The sequence below is a fragment of the Dryas octopetala genome, chromosome 4, assembly GCF_963921425.1.
Source record: "Dryas octopetala chromosome 4, drDryOcto1.1, whole genome shotgun sequence".
Taxonomy (NCBI): Eukaryota; Viridiplantae; Streptophyta; class Magnoliopsida; order Rosales; family Rosaceae; genus Dryas; species Dryas octopetala.
This window is the reverse complement of record NC_141369.1, coordinates 2,305,352-2,322,902: the sequence shown is the minus strand read 5'-3', so window position 1 is coordinate 2,322,902 and position 17,551 is coordinate 2,305,352. Positions and strand designations below refer to the sequence as shown.

At 38.0% G+C, this 17,551-nt stretch overlaps 1 protein-coding gene across 2 annotated transcripts; it reads left to right on the top strand.

The window, feature by feature from the left end:
- The first annotated feature begins 8,959 nt into the window (after positions 1-8,959).
- Positions 8,960-17,395, top strand: LOC147286141 (Transducin/WD40 repeat-like superfamily protein). Of its 2 annotated transcripts, XM_086241768.1 has the most exons (9): positions 8,960-9,285; positions 9,483-12,161; positions 12,253-12,356; positions 12,470-12,539; positions 13,613-14,422; positions 15,049-15,251; positions 16,109-16,232; positions 16,629-16,835; positions 17,074-17,395. In XM_086241768.1, the coding sequence occupies exons 1-9, from the start codon at positions 9,130-9,132 to the stop codon at positions 17,215-17,217; spliced, it is 4,497 nt and encodes a 1,498-aa protein (XP_086097894.1). In that variant the 5' UTR covers positions 8,960-9,129; the 3' UTR covers positions 17,218-17,395. The 2 variants fall into 2 exon arrangements, with proteins under 2 accessions (XP_086097894.1, XP_086097895.1); XM_086241769.1 differs by lacking the exons at positions 16,109-16,232; positions 16,629-16,835; positions 17,074-17,395 and having other exon boundaries at positions 15,041-15,172.
- Positions 17,396-17,551: the final 156 nt, after the last annotated feature.

Here is a 17,551-nt window from a genome sequence, read left to right as displayed (position 1 = left end):
GCATAACAGAAAAATGGTATCAAAGCAGTTTTTCTCGAAAATGGTTTTAAATTGATTTTATAGTAACAACCCAAAGTCTTTTGAGAGTTTTCCTTTTGAAATTTCTTATTCAAAATATCTTTTCAGTCCATTCTTTCTAATTTTTTGTGTGATATTCAACAGTTGATTCATATTTTGTCATTTTCAAAAGTTTTGTTCTACTTCAGAATAGTTGTTGAGTCATGCCAATTGTTTCTTTCAATTTGTTGAGATGTTTTAGACCTTTTTAGCTAATCAAGTCGGTGAACAACTAACGGCTTAAGAGCACGAGGAGAGGTGCCAAGGTCATTTTTTTGATTGTTTTCTTAAGAGTCAGCCGCTGAAGTTTTATGGCAGTGCTGAAGTTGATCAAACTAAGGCTGAAGTTTGGATCCAAAATGTTAAGAAGAAGTTGGATTTAATTAATGCCCCACCTAAGTATCGAGTTTGGTTGGCTACTTATGTTTTGGAAGGGGAAGCAGACTGTTGGAGAACCAGCTACGATCAAGTGGAGGATGTTACTACTATTACATGGGAGCTGTTTGAGGAATACTTTAATGATCGTTATTTTCCTCCAGCACTGCAACAAAGTAAGTTGGGTGAATTTATGATTTTGGAGCAGGGTAACATGACTGTTGTTGAGTATGTGAATAAATTCATTGAACTTGGACGATTTGCTAAGGCAATCGTGAATGATGAGAAGATGAAGGCTGTGAGGTTCTTCCAAGGCCTTAAGTTTGGAATTAGAAAGTTTATCGTTGATCATGGTACTAAGACCTATAAGGAAATTGTAGAGTCTGCTTATGTGATGGAACAGAAGTATCTGAACCATATATATGAAGAAACAAAGCTCAACTGGAAAGCTTGGTGAGAGGGAAAAAATGTCTAACCAGGGGAAAGACATCCTCTGGGAGTGGTTCTAGAAAAGGATTGAACCAATTGTTTGTTTTGGTTGTGGAGGAGATGGACACTTCAAGAATCAATCCCCTCAGAAGGAAGCTACAAGTCAACTTGCGGCTCCACAGAAGCGAACTTGACCGCTTGTCTGCTTTGGTTGCGGAGAGTAAGGACATTTCAAGAATCAATGACCTAAGAGGGGAGCCACTGGACAATTTGTGACTCCACACGACCTGAGCAGCATCAACAAGTGTCTCAACAAGCTAGTCAGGGAGGTCAGAGTGGAGGACAATCCCAACAAGCGAGATAGTATAGAACCAAGTTTTGACTGCTGACTTGTTTCCATTAGAGATGGATTGTTATGATTTGATTTTGGGAATGGATTGGTTACAAGTTACACTTGAAGGTGGAGTGGTAGTTATATAAGGTTGAATGTAACGCCCCGAACCTCGAACCCAAAAAACAATGAACATCAAACGTTTGAACCTCTCTATTTTAATGAGCCATGTACATAAACATAAGTAAATACATATCTTTCAAATAAAACATTTATGCAAAACCACTGTATTGAAAATATTTAATTAAATCAAAATGGGTCCTACTGTCTCATCTTCTCCCCACTGCCTTCTCAGCATGCTTAACCTGCAAACATCAACAACCACATTACACTACTTCCATGGTACGTACACCGGGTCATTCAAACAAACAACCAAAATCTAACCTGTTCTAACATGATTATATAACTCATTTACAGCTTTTTAGTATGTTTTTAAACTTTAAAATGTTTAAATCTAGGTTTTAATCAAAATGTGTTCCAACGAAATTCATTGGAAAACTCAAAAGAAATTCAGAATTTCATTTGTTTGTAACCCACTCATTTCTCAACTGTTTTATGCGTTCTTGGAATCAATTTAAAGCTTACAATGAGAACTTAAAATATGCAAACTTTGATAATCATAGGTAAAACATACAACAAGTAATTAGTGACGAAATCTTATTGTTCTGTTTGAGGTACCTTTTTGTCCAACCTTCTTCTTGAGTAAATTTCAAACACTCTACCTAGAATCTGTTATTGAGACTTAGTCCTTTGGATTCCTTGCGAAAATCATTTGAAGTAGGTGTACTTGCCTATTTCGAAAGTAAAATGAGATAGATACTGAAGCAGGAAGTTAAGAAAAGAAAACGAACAAAACGAACGAAAATGGATGTGCATGGACAATTCCCGAAAATTTTGACTATATGACTATGTTACCCTCAAAGACTAATTCTAAAAAATGAGAAGTTCAATACATGTTCCATTTTTTTTATCTTTCTATAAATTAAATTCTATGTTTTAATTTATGTAAGTTTTACTTATGTTTATATATACTATGCTTATACATACTTATGTTTTTATTTTATGCTTCTACTTATGTATTTATATTATGCTTTAATTTATGGAAGTTGTGTATATATATATATATATTATACTTGCACTTACATATTTACCTTATGATTTAAGTATTTGTATTTACGTAGTTAAGTATACATACTCATTTTATGCTTAAGTGATTATATGTGCGTGATTTATTATCCTATTAAAGCAAAGACTTTAATAAGTTATGAAGCCGGGAGTAGTCCTGCCCAAACGAAAGAAAACATTTTAGAGGTCAGTTATGCATGGGCTCAGGTCTGTACAGATAGTGTACTATTATACTTAGATGGTATTATGAACCTTTAAGTATACATGTTTTGGTATTATGGACCTTAGCATGCTGAAACTGTATTCGATTAAGGATACCAATTTATGATTTATGATCATGTTGTTTATGATTTATGATTATGTTATTATAATGATAACTATAAAATAAAATTATTATAGTATGGCAATTATTTATATACCTGATTGTTCGTAGTTGCCTTTATAATCATAAACATTTCTTTCAGGCACTATTAATATATCTATGTGGTTTGTACTTACTGGGTTAACGAGTAGACTCAAGGGGGATTTTGGGATGAACGATGTTTTCTGGTTTAAATAAAAGAATTCTAAATATTATATTTCCTACACGTGTAATTTTATTTCCTAAAGTTTATGTATAAACTAACTTCCTTTTATGAATAAAAGTTTATGCTCAAAAGTTAGTCGCTCCTTTCCATTCTATGCAACTTTGTATGCATATATGACTTTGCTATTAATTATGATGTTCTAAAAGTTTGCTAGTAATTATGTTAGTCTTGGTTGGATGCTTCATTAGCATTAGAATATTACTTGAATACTTCCATTTATCATTATTATAAATTGATCCATCGTAAGCTTTATTATGTTTAATAATTTCAACTCTCCACAGACATGGCTCAACCTAACTTAGATATGATACTCAATGAGGAAAGTCAAAGGTTGTATGAAGAGTTTCACCAACACGCTAGGATATTGGCCACAACATATCCATAGATGTTAGTCAGCGTTATCCTGGGGTTGACATGATTAATAAGCATACTCTAACTTAGCAATATGCAAATGAAGGGCTTAATATGTGGAAAGAAGTTCAGTGGTTTCTAGCTAATCCCGAAAACCTTAGTGTCCCACATGAGGAAGGCTTGACAAATGGGATGATTTGAAAACCCAAATTTTGGGGGGTGCCAAACTATGCACAACCCGCACAATCTGAAGAATCAGTAAATGGACCTCTGAATAGGCCTGATGCTTTAGAGGTTACTAACCAACCTTCTACTTCTTGTGGACCCTGATTTAGGACTACTGCCCGAATAAGTGTGCATCAGGGATATACCCTTCCTGCGGGTTTTATTCCAGACAATGTGGGGGATCTAGTACCTTTGGACCCCACCAATGAGGATGGTCATGAATCTCATCATGATTAAGACTTGTAATTCTAGGAACTTTATGCCTTATTTTCTTTGATCTCCATAAAGATATTTAGGTGTTCAATTAGTGTTTAGTGACACAATTTTGTTAAAAGGTAGCTCATAGAAGCCTTTTTCTAACCTCTATGTAATCAGATATGCTAATCTAAGTTAAAAGTGAAATATTTTGATTAAAGTATCCTTTTATCTAGATTATGACACAATAAAACGCTTTGTTTAATTAGGATCATGGCTGAGAATAGAAGAAACCCACCCACCGATGCGGAAGACTTTGTCGAAGCTTTCGCAAAAAGAATGGAGGCAAACCAAGTCGGTGGAAGGATATGAGGACTCGTGGCACACGTAAGGAGTTTAGGAGCCAAGAACATCACTGGAGGAAAACCTCACAAGGCTGAGGAGTGGATCTACAATTTGGAGATTCACTTTGACATGATGGACTGTACGCAAATTGAGCACCGCAGGATAACTACTGGTCTGTTAGAGGGGGATGCCCGTTTCTGGTGGGACATGGTCAGACGTTCAACACCACCTGCAACCCTGGAGGTTATGACATGGAATGTTTTCAAAGAAAAAATTATGGAAAAATATTTTACTCAAGTTGAAAAGGATAAAAAGGAAACTGAATTCATAAACCTCACTTAAAGAAAAATGAGTGTAACTGAGTATGAGGCTAAATTTGCAAAACTTTCCCGTTTTGCCTTACACATGGTTGATACCCCTAATCAAAAAGCTAGACGATTTATTGGAGGTTTGAATTCCAACATTCGGAGGATGGTCACAGTATGCAGAATTATGTACGAAGAGGCATTGGACAAAGCTTTGACTCAAGATGAGGAGAATAAAAAACTACCACTTGGAGAAGGAACGAGAAAATAGTCATCGAGGGAAGCGAAGTCATCCAATTCCTAACCACATGAATGATCAATCATGGAAATATCAAAAAGGGAAAGGTACATTCCAAAACTCGACTGCAACAAATAACAAAGGGAAGGATGTAGAAAGACCACCGATGCGATGTTTCAATTGTTGAGGCATTGGGCACACAGCTAACGCTTATACGAGGCCAAAATGACTTACAAGATCTTGTTTGAACTGCGAAAATTTGAGACATTTCTCGAAGGACTGCAGGGCACTTAAGCAAACTACTAATCCACCACATCGTCCCGTCCAACTAAATACCGTTGTTTTTGATAACACTGTCATGGAAGGTACGCTGCTAGAATTTAGTAGTCATGCTCATATTCTATTTGATACTGGTGCATCAGATTCTTTTATATCTTCCACATTTGTTACAACTTTGAGTTTGATACAGAAAAACTCAATGAATTTTTATTAATTTTTACTCCGCTAAGAAATTCAGCTAGCTTAACCAAAGTTTGTAAGTCGTGCCCTAAAAACGTATTAGATACAAAGTTTCCTATAGATGTTATTGTCTTACCATTGGGACGATTAGACATAATTTTAGGAATGAATTGGCTAACCAAATTTCATGCAATCTTAGATTGCCATAAGAAAATCATAACTTTCTTAATTCCTGGCCATCCCATTCGAGAAATTCAAAGTATCCCATCTGAAAAAAATTTGTCCTCCAAATTTCACACTAAGGTTGAGTTCAGTATTGACCTGATACCTGAAGCTAAACCAATTTCCATTACCCCATATATAATGGCACCAAAAGAATTGAAGGAGCTACAAGAACAAATCAAGGAATTATTGGATCTAGGATTCATCCGACCTAGTGCTTCAAGCTGGGGAGCGCCCGTATTATTTGTCAAGAAGAAGAATGATCTCTCCGGCTATGCATTGATTACCGACAACTAAACAAGGTGACGATCAAGAATAAATATCCCCTTCCAAGAATAGATGACTTGTTTGATCAATTCCAAGGAGTTCAAATCTTTTCAAAAATTGACTTACGTTCCAGTTACCATCAACTTTTGGTAAGAAAGGAAGATATTGCAAAAACTGCTTTCAACACTCGTTATGGACAATACGAGTGGTTGGTAATGTCCTTTGGATTAACCAATTCATGGACTTGATAAAAGTGACTATGGGTTGGAGATGAGATGGAGGTGAGAAAAAAGTGGATGTTGGCCTCACCGCTAAATCCCTGGAGCCGCGACCCGAACTGCGATGCCCAAGGGAATGGGCCAAAAACTTGGCTTCCTGTATGCGGGCCAATTCAAAGGCAGACTGGAGAGTAGTGGGGCGGAATGAGCGGACTTCATGGCGTAATTCATCGTAGAGCCCATCGACAAAACAACCCAACAAGAGTTCGTTAGACCACGCCGGTGAACGATAAGCGAAGCGCAAAAACTCGGCGATATACTCCTCTACAGTCCCTGTTTGTGTAATCTTGGCCAAAGCCTCATTGAGCTCCAGAGAGTCACGGACCCCAAATCGCTGAAATGAGAGCCCAGTGAAGGATGACCAAGTAAGAGATGGGTAGCGAGACTCAAACCAATTCATCCAGCCCAAGGCATCGCCATCCATGTGAAGAGAGGCAATCACAACCTTTTGATCCTCTGGAACCAAATGGAAGCGAAAGAAACGCTCTAGTAACCCATGCGGCTGGATCGTCGCCGATAAACCAGGGTAAGTCGAGCTTCATGGGTCGCATAGAAGAGGAGGCATGAGCAGTAGGGAAGGGAAATGTGTCGGGAGATTGGGTAAATATGGTGGCTGTGGGAGGACGGAAGTGGGTGGCTAGATTTGAGTGGTGAAAGGCGGTGGAGTGAGTAGAAACTGTAGATGTGGGTATAGCCATGGATTGTGGATGGTTAGTGGGCAGCGGGGAAGCACGGATGGGCATGGCTTGTGAGTGGGTAGGCTCACAAGAAAGATAACCTAGCCCTTGAAGGTTGATTTGACTAGTAGAGGCAAACGAGATTTGGGGTGGAGGAAGGGAGCCAAATATAGGCAACACAGAGGAAGCAAGAGCCGAAGACAAGTCAGGAAGAAGAGAGGGTTTAGGACTAAGCTGAAATTGGCGCAGCTCCTCGAGGAGGGTGGTCTGAAATTGGAGGAAATCATTCTTCACAGAAGCTTTGAAGCTTTGAAAGTATCTTGCTGGGTCGTGAGGGAAGAGATGGCAGCTTGGAGCTCAGTCAATTTGGTCGTCATGTAGTCGTTGTGAAGGTCCATATCAGTCGTTGTGGCTGTAGGCTCCCCTAGACTTTGATTTTTAGCTTTAGGGCTCATGTGTTAGGGCTCTGATACCAATAATGGGATACCAAGGCAGAGAACAATACAGAAAGAGTAAAATAGAGAGAAAAAGGGTTACTGGTATAAAACCACTAAGGAAATACTCATATATTCATTTCATGACCTTGATACAATGAAGACTCATAACATATAAAGTAGCTAAAGGACAGCTGTCCAAGAAAAAGCATAACTAAAACGTAAATACTAATAGCAGCCTCAACTTCTAGAATTATCTCATAGAGTCACTTATTTAAAATTAACTGCATAATAAGGAAATGACCACATAAACTAAAAGGTATCTCATCAGGTTTTGGAGAAATTATTTTGTATAATCGATATATTGGCACGTGATATAACTAGTTTATGTGTTATAATATGAGTAGATGTTATTAATACTATACCCTACTAATATAAACACATCGTCCAATAATACCATTACACGTTGAATTGGTTATACCCTATAATTTTCCAAGTTTTTTCATTCTATAACATGTGATTTAATAATTAGAGTCCATTAATGAACAGGACTGACAACTTTTTTTCTTAATCAAACACACCCAAAGCTCCATTATTTCTTTGTGGGCCACATTCTATAAAAATCCAACAGCTCATTCTTCTTTTGTGGGCCATATGCTACAAACTTGCTAGATCCCTGCGCAACCTTGTTTCATCTGCATCTACACTTGATTTGCAGTTTCACCTGCATCTACACATATCTGCAGTTTCACCTGCATCTACACATGATCTGCAGTTGCAACTTCAATAAACTGCAGTTTCAGTTCACTTACAGCGTTCCAGAAATTGTAGTTTCAGAACTGAGCTTAAAAAAAAAAACTACAGTTGCAATTAGTAACTGCAACTGCAAGCTTGCAATTCCAAATAAACTACAGTTTCAGAAACTGCAGTTAGTAACTGCAACTGCAAGTCTGCAATAAACTGCAGTTTCACTTGCAATTAGTAACTGCAAGATTGCAACTCTAATAAACTGCAGTTTCAGAAACTGCAGTTAGTAACTGCAACTCCAATAAACTGCAGTTTCAGTTCACATAGAACGTTCCAGAAATTGCAGTTTCAGAAATTGAGCTTAAAAAAGAAAAAATCAAGAACTTTCTACTGATAAGAAATCAAAGTAGGAGTCTACCACGAACTGTGATCATGCCCAATCGAGGAGAATCCGGAGTGGTCAGAGCAGATCCAAAATGCTTCGATTGAGCTCGGAGCAGATCCATTACTTCTTGGTCGGCGTTGAGATTTTTAAGGCCGTTGACAGCAGCGCTGCTCGTGGTGGTGGTGTTCGTCCCAGAGGTGCTTGCTCTGCAAAGAAGAAGAACAAGAAGAACAAGAAGATGATGAAGAGGAAAGAGAAGAGAGACATAGCGGGGGGAGAGAGAGAGAGAAGAAAGAGAAAGACAAAAAGGAAATAAAATGACAATTGATCAGATTTCAAAATAGAGTTAATTACACTTACACCCCCTGAGGTTTATCATCTTTTCACATATACCCCCTAGGGTTTCAAAAATTACACATACACCCCCTGAGGTTTCAAAACTATTACATATAACCCCCTACAAGAGAAAAAAAATAAATAAACAAAAAAGAAAATATTTGTATTGAGGTTGGACCTTACACCTTGAGTAATCTTATTAGGTCATTTCACCCCTTAGCATGTTTTTTTGTATAATTTTTCATCTCATATAGGAGGTTATATGCAACCGTTTTGAAACCTCAGTGGATGTATGTGTAATTATTGAAACCCTAGGGGGTGTATGTGAAAAAACGATAAACCTCAGGGGGTGTAAGTGTAATTAACTCTTTCAAAATAAGCTACTTAAGCTATAACTTACCTTATTGTTAAATAAAATTAATTGGTATATTAGAAATTAAAAATAATAAATAAAAAGTAGTTTAGGATAATTAATTCTAATAATTAACTTTGAACAGGTTTTGCTGCTGCCTGCTGGGATTGATAGTTGAAGTTGATACAGCAATTTTTATTTTTGATGCCATCCGAAAATGGTACGGAATCAAACCGATCCCAGCGGTTTTGCTATGATTCGGATGCAACTTGTAAAAATGCCAAAACTGAACCGTCCCCGTACCGTGTCCACCCCTACTCGCAACAATAAGACCACGACTTACTGAGTCATGAAGTGCCGATCCGTTGCGTGCATATGGTCAGGCAAGCCTCCCTCTCACCGAGTCACAGCCACTGCGGCGCTCAGCCACCCACCGACCCTCTACACCGGCGGATCCGATGGCTCCCTCATCTGGTGGAACCTCCAATCCACCGATTCCAGCTCGGTAATCTCACTCGCTCACCACCTGTTTGTTATATACTCTGAATTACATTAAGCTCTTTGTTGTATCTCAGCTTCTGTTAATTGTTTGTCATGTTCAATTTGATCAAAAAGAATTTCTTGGCTGAATTATAATTGTTTACAAGTATGGTATTGGTTGTAGGACGTGTTTGTGTGAATGATTGTTGTTGTTTGGAACAGGAAATTGTACCAATAGCTATGTTGTGTGGCCATGCTGCGCCCATAGCCGACCTCAGCATTTGTAATCCCCTTGTAGTTTCGGGGAGTGAGCTAAGAGACTCCTCTTTAAGTAATGCTGAGGTGAGCTCTAGCTCCGACAGTTATGGTGCGTTAATCAGTGCGTGTGTCGATGGGATGTTGTGTGTGTGGAGTAGAAGCAGTGGGCATTGCAGGCGCAGAAGGAAGTTGCCGCCTTGGGTGGGCAGTCCATCCATGGTTCGGACACTGCCTTCGAATCCACGCTATGTGTGTATTGCGTGCTGTTTTGTTGATCATCACTCCGTTGAATCAAGTGAAGTGGGTGAGGTGTCAGTGGATAGAGAGTCTCAGCTTAAGAGACCCCCAAAATGCACTGTGGTTATTGTTGACTCATATACTCTTAGCATTGTCCAAACCCTTTTTCATGGAAACTTGTCTGTTGGGTCATTGAAGTTTATGGATGTGGTTTCATTGACCGAGGATCAGGAGAAGCATTCTGTAGTTATGGCTGATTCATTTGGTAGGCTACAATTGGTTTCGATACCAAAGGACTTACACCAAGATAGGGAGGGTGGGGCTGGTTTGCATACAAGTTCTCAGTTGGAAATGACTGTCTGTGCAGAGGGGTTAAGTGAGGGAGGACATGTAATGTCAATTGCAATCTGTGGGAATGTTATTGCTTTTGTGTTAAAAAGCTGCTGTGTATTTAGGCTATTGCCTAGTGGTACTACAATAGGAGAGATTACTTTTGTGGAAAACCTCCTTTGTGAAGAAAGTAATTCTACTCAATCACATATTGTGGGAGGAATGTTTCTTGAAATTGAAAATGTTGAAAATTTACTAAATACCCAAGAAACCCATGAAATGTTTTCGAGAAATTTTGCTGTTTGGAATAACAAAGGTATTTCAATTGTTTACTTCATATCGTATTCCAAAAATGTGTTTAAGTGTGAGCCTCTTTGTGAAATCCCCGCTGCCTCTCATCCCCTTGATGCGAGACTGTCAATTAGTTTCATTCAATTGGGCAATTATATTCTTCGCATTGAATCACTCTGCTTTGATGCTGAAGAACCTTTACAGTGGAAACCTCATGTCACAATCTGGTCTACATGTCAGAAACATAACACCCATGGGAAATTGTGTTTATCGTTTAAATTGCATGGAGTAGGCTGTTCTTTTGATGACTCGACTGCAAATTCTACTTCAATTAATGAATCTGAGGGCCCAGGTGGCATGGAGACCAAACTAGCCTCTTCACAATCTTTTGATTCAAGCTCAGGAAGTGTAGATAATGGAAATCTTGGTTTCATTAATAAGCGAGGGATTGTGTCTTCTTCCATGGTTATTTCTGAAACATTCTTTGCTCCTTATGCTGTTGTGTATGGCTTCTTTAGTGGAGAAATAGAGATTGTTCGATTTGATTTGTTTGAGGGCCTAGCTTCTCTTGGTGGGAGTCCACACCATGAGGTGAAGCCACATATGTCCAGACAGTTCTTTTTAGGACACACAGGTGCTGTGCTCTGTTTGGCAGCGCATAAGATGGTGGGTATTGCCAAAGGCTGGAGTTTTAATCAGGTTTTGGTGTCTGGAAGCATGGATTGCACAGTTCGCATATGGGATTTGGAAACTGGAAATCTCATCACAGTAATGCACCAACATGTGGGCCCAGTGCGCCAAATAATTCTTCCTCCAGCACATACTTACCGTCCTTGGAGCGATTGTTTTCTCTCAGTTGGGGAGGACTCATGTGTTGCACTTGCTTCTCTTGAGACTTTGCGAGTAGAGAGAATTTTTCCTGGACATCCTAGCTATCCTGCAAAAGTTGTATGGGATGGTGGAAGAGGTTATATTGCATGCTTGTGCCAAAACCATTCAGGAACAGCTGATGCCATTGACATTTTGTACATTTGGGACGTAAAGACAGGTGCTCGAGAGCGGGTCCTTCGAGGGACAGCATCTCATTCAATGTTTGACCATTTCTGTAAAGGCATCAGCATGAATTCCATTTCTGGCAATGTATTGAATGGGAATACCTCGGTTTCTTCATTACTTCTTCCAATAATTGAAGATGGGATCTCTACTCACTCTCATTTGAATAATTCAGACCAATTGGCCACTTCATCAAATGTGGTGCCTGGTACTATGACTAAGTCCAATACTTCCAGAGTTAGTAAAGGTGATTCTAAAAAACTTTTTACAGCCCCTCTGATGACCCTTCAAAGCAAGAAGCATCCAATCAAATGCTCTTGCCCTTTCCCTGGAATTGCTGCTCTGAGTTTTGACCTTGCATCATTAGTGTTTTCTTATCAGAAGGATGACCTGATAGCTTACGGAAGTGTAAAGAAAGAGGATAACCATGTGAAGGGACAGGGACCTGAGATGCCAAGTCCCCACGACATGCCTATAGGTAATGGTTCTGGTGTGAATGGGACCTCAAATGATACTGTTAAGGATCTTGAATGGATTAGGATACTTGAAGAATGTTTACTTCGATTTAGCTTGGGATTTCTACACTTGTGGGATGTGGATCCTGAGCTTGATCACTTGCTTTTAACTGACATGAAGTTGAAGAGACCAGAGAATTTTTTTGTAGCTTCTGGTTTTCAAGGTGACAAAGGGTCTTTGACGTTGACATTTCCAAATTTAAGTGCTATTCTTGAGGTACTTTTGAAGAACTGCACTGATTGTTGAGACATGTTTTCTTGTTTGGCTCCTTTTGATTTTTCCTGAGACATTGAAAACAACATTTCAGCTTTGGAGAATATCATCGGAGTTTTGTGCAATGAGGTCACTGACAATGGTGTCTCTTGCCCAACGCATGATTAGCTTGTCGCACGCCAGTTCAAATGCCAGCAGGTGATCCCAAAACTATGTTTTCTGCATGTGAATTCTTCTTCTTTGGGCCCCCAAAAGTCATGTAGACCAGCTGTATTTGTGTTTTGTCTGATGTTTCTTTTTCCGTTTTGCAGTGCTTTAGCAGCATTTTATACTAGAAACTTTGCAGACAAAATTCCAGATATAAAGCCACCTTTACTTCAGGTTGCATATCGTACTAATAGTTTTAATTATTCTGAAATTAAATGCTTTGATTTTTATTTTCTTGTCCCACTGCTGGGGAAATATAAAGGAGACTGCTCTTAAACTTAGTTTAACTACGTTAGCTTAAAGTCACCCCCCATTATTCCTTTTCCCAGAATAGCACTTCAGCAAAATCTTAGGAGGGATGGAAAAATATTTACTCCTCCATTTACTTGACTTGCTAATGTATCACATAATGCAAACTCTTACCTAGGCTGTATCAGGTCTAAAATATAGGGTCAGTGTAAATCATGTTAGTTGACTAGACTCACCACCTAAGGGTATATCAGTTACAAATATTTGAGAAGCTGCTGGTTAGTGATGCCTATTTCTAATATTCAATATTGGGTTAGTTTTTTGTGCTTAGAATTCTTTTCTTGCCTGGCAGTCTTACTAAAGGGTATAGAGCAGTCAGTTTCTTTGGAACTATTGACATAAAAACTTTTAGACGCAAACTTTAAGATGAAATGGAGATATTATTACTTAAAGGTATGGAGTGATTAAAGGCCTACATGTACACATGATATTTGTTAAATTGCTGAGAAGATGGGAAGAATCAAAAAAATTGAACCTTGGAACTATCAGTCCTGGCCCTGGATATTAACAAAATCTGTGTTCTGTTTTATTGCAAGAAAACTGAGAATCATATTAAATGCATATGTAAAGTTCATCTTTTTTTAGAAAATTTTTTAGAGAAAAAAACCTATCAGTCCCGGCCCTAGATATTAACAAAAATTTTGTTCTGTCTTGTTGCAAGAAAACTGAGAATTATATATTGAATGCATTTGTAAAGAAAAAAACTTTTCTTTTTAACGAAAAAAACCAAGCAACATTGTTAATTGTAAAGTTGTAATGGATATTTTTTTGGTCTATGGACATTTTGTGTGCATTTGATAAACTTTCCTGTTTAATTGTTCAGAAACTTGGTGATAACATCACAGAATTACTTTAAGATTGGAATTGTATGGATATAAGATTGACAATTTAAATGTATCATATTTTTTGTTAACTTACATGCGTACTCCATTTTACAGCTTTTGGTGAGTTTCTGGCAAGATGAAAGTGAAAATGTACGTATGGCTGCACGCTCTTTATTCCATTGCGCTGCTTCACGGGCAATTCCACTTCCCCTATCTAGTCAAAAAACAAGTGTCCACACAATTCTGAGCTCTCTAAGTGGACCTGGAGAAATTGAACACGTAAATTCAAACATAGAAGGAACATCTGCTAGCATATTGTATTCTGACCAGATGGCAGAACCACAAGGGATTTCTAAGGTTGATGAATTGAATATACGTGCATGGCTAGAATCATTTGAAATGCAAGACTGGATTTCTTGTGTTGGGGGAACAAGCCAAGATGCAATGACATCTCATATTATTGTTGCAGCAGCCTTGGCTATTTGGTACCCTAGTCTTGTAAAGCAATGTCTTGCCATGCTTGTTGTTCATCCATTAATGAAGCTGGTTATGGCCACAAATGAGAAATATAGTTCAACTGCAGCAGAGCTCCTTGCTGAAGGTATGGAGAGTACATGGAAACAATGCATCAGCTCTGAAATACCTCGTCTGATTGGGGATATATTTTTCCAGATAGAGTGTGTGAGTGGCCCATCTGCCAACTCAGCTGCACAAAATTTGGCTGTACCACTTAGCCTTCGGGAGACACTGGTTGGTGTTCTTCTTCCAAGTTTAGCTGTGGCTGATATTCCAGGGTTTTTAACTGTTATGGAAAGCCAAATCTGGTCTACTGCATCTGACTCACCTGTTCATATAGTATCTCTCATGACTCTCATCAGGATTGTGCGTGGTTCACCAAGATACTTGGCTCAGTACCTTGATAAGGTTCGTACTGCCAATTTTTAATGGACAAGACAGACTGTAATTGCAGGAAAATAACAGAAAGTTCCTAATTGAGCACCATAAAAGACATATGGCTTACACCATAAGTGTATGTTGAATTGTAGATAAATGGCTTTTTCTGATTTTTCTTTTTTAAATTTAGTATGCCTGGTATGACTATTGGATGACGGGATTTTGAATGTGTTTCTACATGTGTCTCATCTTTTTCCTATTCTAGATGCTTAAACCTATGTTATTGGTCATTAGTGTCATGATCCTTTCCTGTTTATAACTAGTTATAAAGGTTGATCTTGGCTATAAATGTTATGAAGAAACCTTATTTTGGAAGCTTGGTTTCTTTGTTATGCAAATGGAAATGAGATAGTTGGAAAGAAATGGGAAGAAAGGGTGAAGGGATCTGTATTAGTTGCAGATATTGGGATTAGGTAGCTCTGTCTTTCTTTTTTTCTTTTTTTGGGCCAGAAGAAACTTCATTAAGCCAAAACAGCACAGGAAAACAAAACAAAGCAGCAGCCATGGGGGGATGGCTTTCTATTTTAATTAGTTTGATTCTCAGGCTCTTATGCTTCATTTTATCATTTTTATATGACTGTTGGACAGACTTGCAGGTAATTGACTTCATTTTACAAACTGTGGACCCTAGCAACTCAGTCATGCGCAAAACTTGCTTTCAGAGTTCAATGAGTGCATTGAAGGAAATTGTGCGTGCATTCCCTATGGTAGCCCTTAATGATACATGGACCAGATTGGCTGTTGGGGATGTGATTGGAGAGAGAAACAATGCTACCATTCGGGTGTATGACATGCAAAGGTATTCAAAGATAGAATAATATGTTTCAGAGAAAACTTAGAAAAAAGGGTAACATTCTCTTCTTCTATGTCAGTTTGGCAGTTGGGCTTGGGTCAGTCTCTTGACCAACATTTTGCTGGTATGATGCCAGTCTGCTTGTACATATACACTTGTTTGTGTGCGCTTGTTTGTGTGTCATAACATATAAAGGTAATAATAATTAGAAGAAATTATTGATATGTGGTAGAACCGTAGAACCTTTAGAGAATAATATGTTTCAGAGAAAACTTAGAAAAAAGGGTAACATTCTCTTCTTCTATGTCAGTTTGGCAGTTGGGCTTGGGTCAGTCTCTTGACCAACATTTTGCTGGTATGATGCCAGTCTGCTTGTACATATACACTTGTTTGTGTGCGCTTGTTTGTGTGTCATAACATATAAAGGTAATAATAATTAGAAGAAATTATTGATATGTGGTAGAACCGTAGAACCTTTAGAGAATAATATGTTTCAGAGAAAACTTAGAAAAAAGGGTAACATTCTCTTCTTCTATGTCAGTTTGGCAGTTGGGCTTGGGTCAGTCTCTTGACCAACATTTTGCTGGTATGATGCCAGTCTGCTTGTACATATACACTTGTTTGTGTGCAAGTGCGTGTTTGTGTGTCATAACATATAAAAGTAATAATAATTAGAAGAAATTATTGATATGTGGTAGAACCTTTAGCAATATCTATATTTAAACAAAATTTTGAACTTATTTGGGGATTTGCACTTGTTTCTTGAAGCAGAATATTTGAACAAATTTGAGATCTTTGCTTCTTGATTTTGTGCTGGCTTAGTCCTTTACTTTTGTGTATTTGTTTGCGTTTTTTCAATGTAGTGTTGTGAAGATAAAAGTTTTGGATGCTAGTGGACCTCCTGGACTTCCAAATTTGCTTGCAGCCAGTTCAGAAATGCTGCTAGTTACTGCAATTTCAGCTTTGAGCTTTTCCCTGGATGGAGAGGTACATTTCATTAATTGACAGAGTAATGATGTTGCCGGACTGTCAACTAAGACCACACATCCAGACATTATTTTAATTAATGATCCTAATTAACAATATGATAATACAATATGTCAGATTAGCTGATACCAGAACATTATCCTTAATTGACATTCCCTATATATGTAAACTTCCAAGATCATACTGACCCCTTAGGTCTTTGACCAACTTTTTTCTTTATTTTGTCATTGAATACTAAATATTATGCTTTCAAAAGATTTAAATCAGCCAATTTAAATTTTTTTACCAAAGATATCCTATTGAATTGGTTAATTCCATTGAAGACTGTCTGGTATATCAATGAAGAAGGAACGTTTTCAAGTGTGCTTTCTACTAATGTAACATATCCAATTTCAGGGGCTGGTTGCTTTTTCGGAGCATGGATTGATGATCAGATGGTGGTCATTGGGATCTGCATGGTGGGAGAAACTGAGTCGAAACTTAGTTCCTGTGCAATGTACGAAATTGATCTTTGTTCCTCCTTGGGAGGGATTCTCACCTAATTCTTCTAGGTCAAGCATAATGGCAAGCATTATGGGACATGACAGACGAGTCAATAACCAGGTAACTCTCCTACATGGATGTTTATATATGATATTTATCTTCTTTTTTTTAATGTTAAATCCCATGTTTCCTCTCCCATTTATATAGATTTTATCTCTCCAGAGGCAGCTGTCTAGTTCTGTTTCACCTTGTGGAACACTCCAAAAATTCCTTCTCAAAAACTGCTTGTTTTATCCTTATTTTGTTTTTTTTTTTTTTTTTTTTTTGTGGTAGGAGAATGCATTTTTTTTTGTGGTAGGAGAATGCAAAGGGTTTGAATCCAGCAGACAATTTAAAACAATTGATTCATAATCTTGACCTCTCTTATCGACTACAATGGGTTAGTGAACGGAAGGTACTTCTTTCAAGGCATGGCCATGAGTTGGGAACTTTCCAGTTGTAAGCATCCTGTCATGCAAATTCAAATGGACAAGCTCTAGGATGTTTTTCCTTGAAAGTTTGAGTTTGAGGCCATTTGGTTGTTGCATATTTCCAGCGGCAGTTGTCCCAATGAGAATCAAATTTTTTATGCTGACCGATTCAAATGTATACCTGCCTGGACCTTATTCTTCTCACAATTACATCAAGCTCTCACTCTTTAGTTTTAGCCATGATGGGAAGGTCTCTTCTTCTTATGCTGCATCTAAAATGAGAAGGATGTACTTGCAGGATGAACATATTCAAAACTAGTTATAAAGTTTGACAGAAGCTTATTTGTTTAGGCTATTGTGTATTCA

Excerpts from the sequence above, each read along its gene's own strand:
- LOC147286141 (XM_086241768.1), top strand. The coding sequence starts at position 9,130 with ATGAAGTGCCGATCCGTTGCGTGCATATGGTCAGGCAAGCCTCCCTCT. Across the intron at positions 12,540-13,612 it reads TAAAGCCACCTTTACTTCAG|CTTTTGGTGAGTTTCTGGCA; the intron begins GTTGCATATCGT and ends TCCATTTTACAG. Across the intron at positions 16,836-17,073 it reads ACAGACGAGTCAATAACCAG|GAGAATGCAAAGGGTTTGAA; the intron begins GTAACTCTCCTA and ends TTTTTGTGGTAG.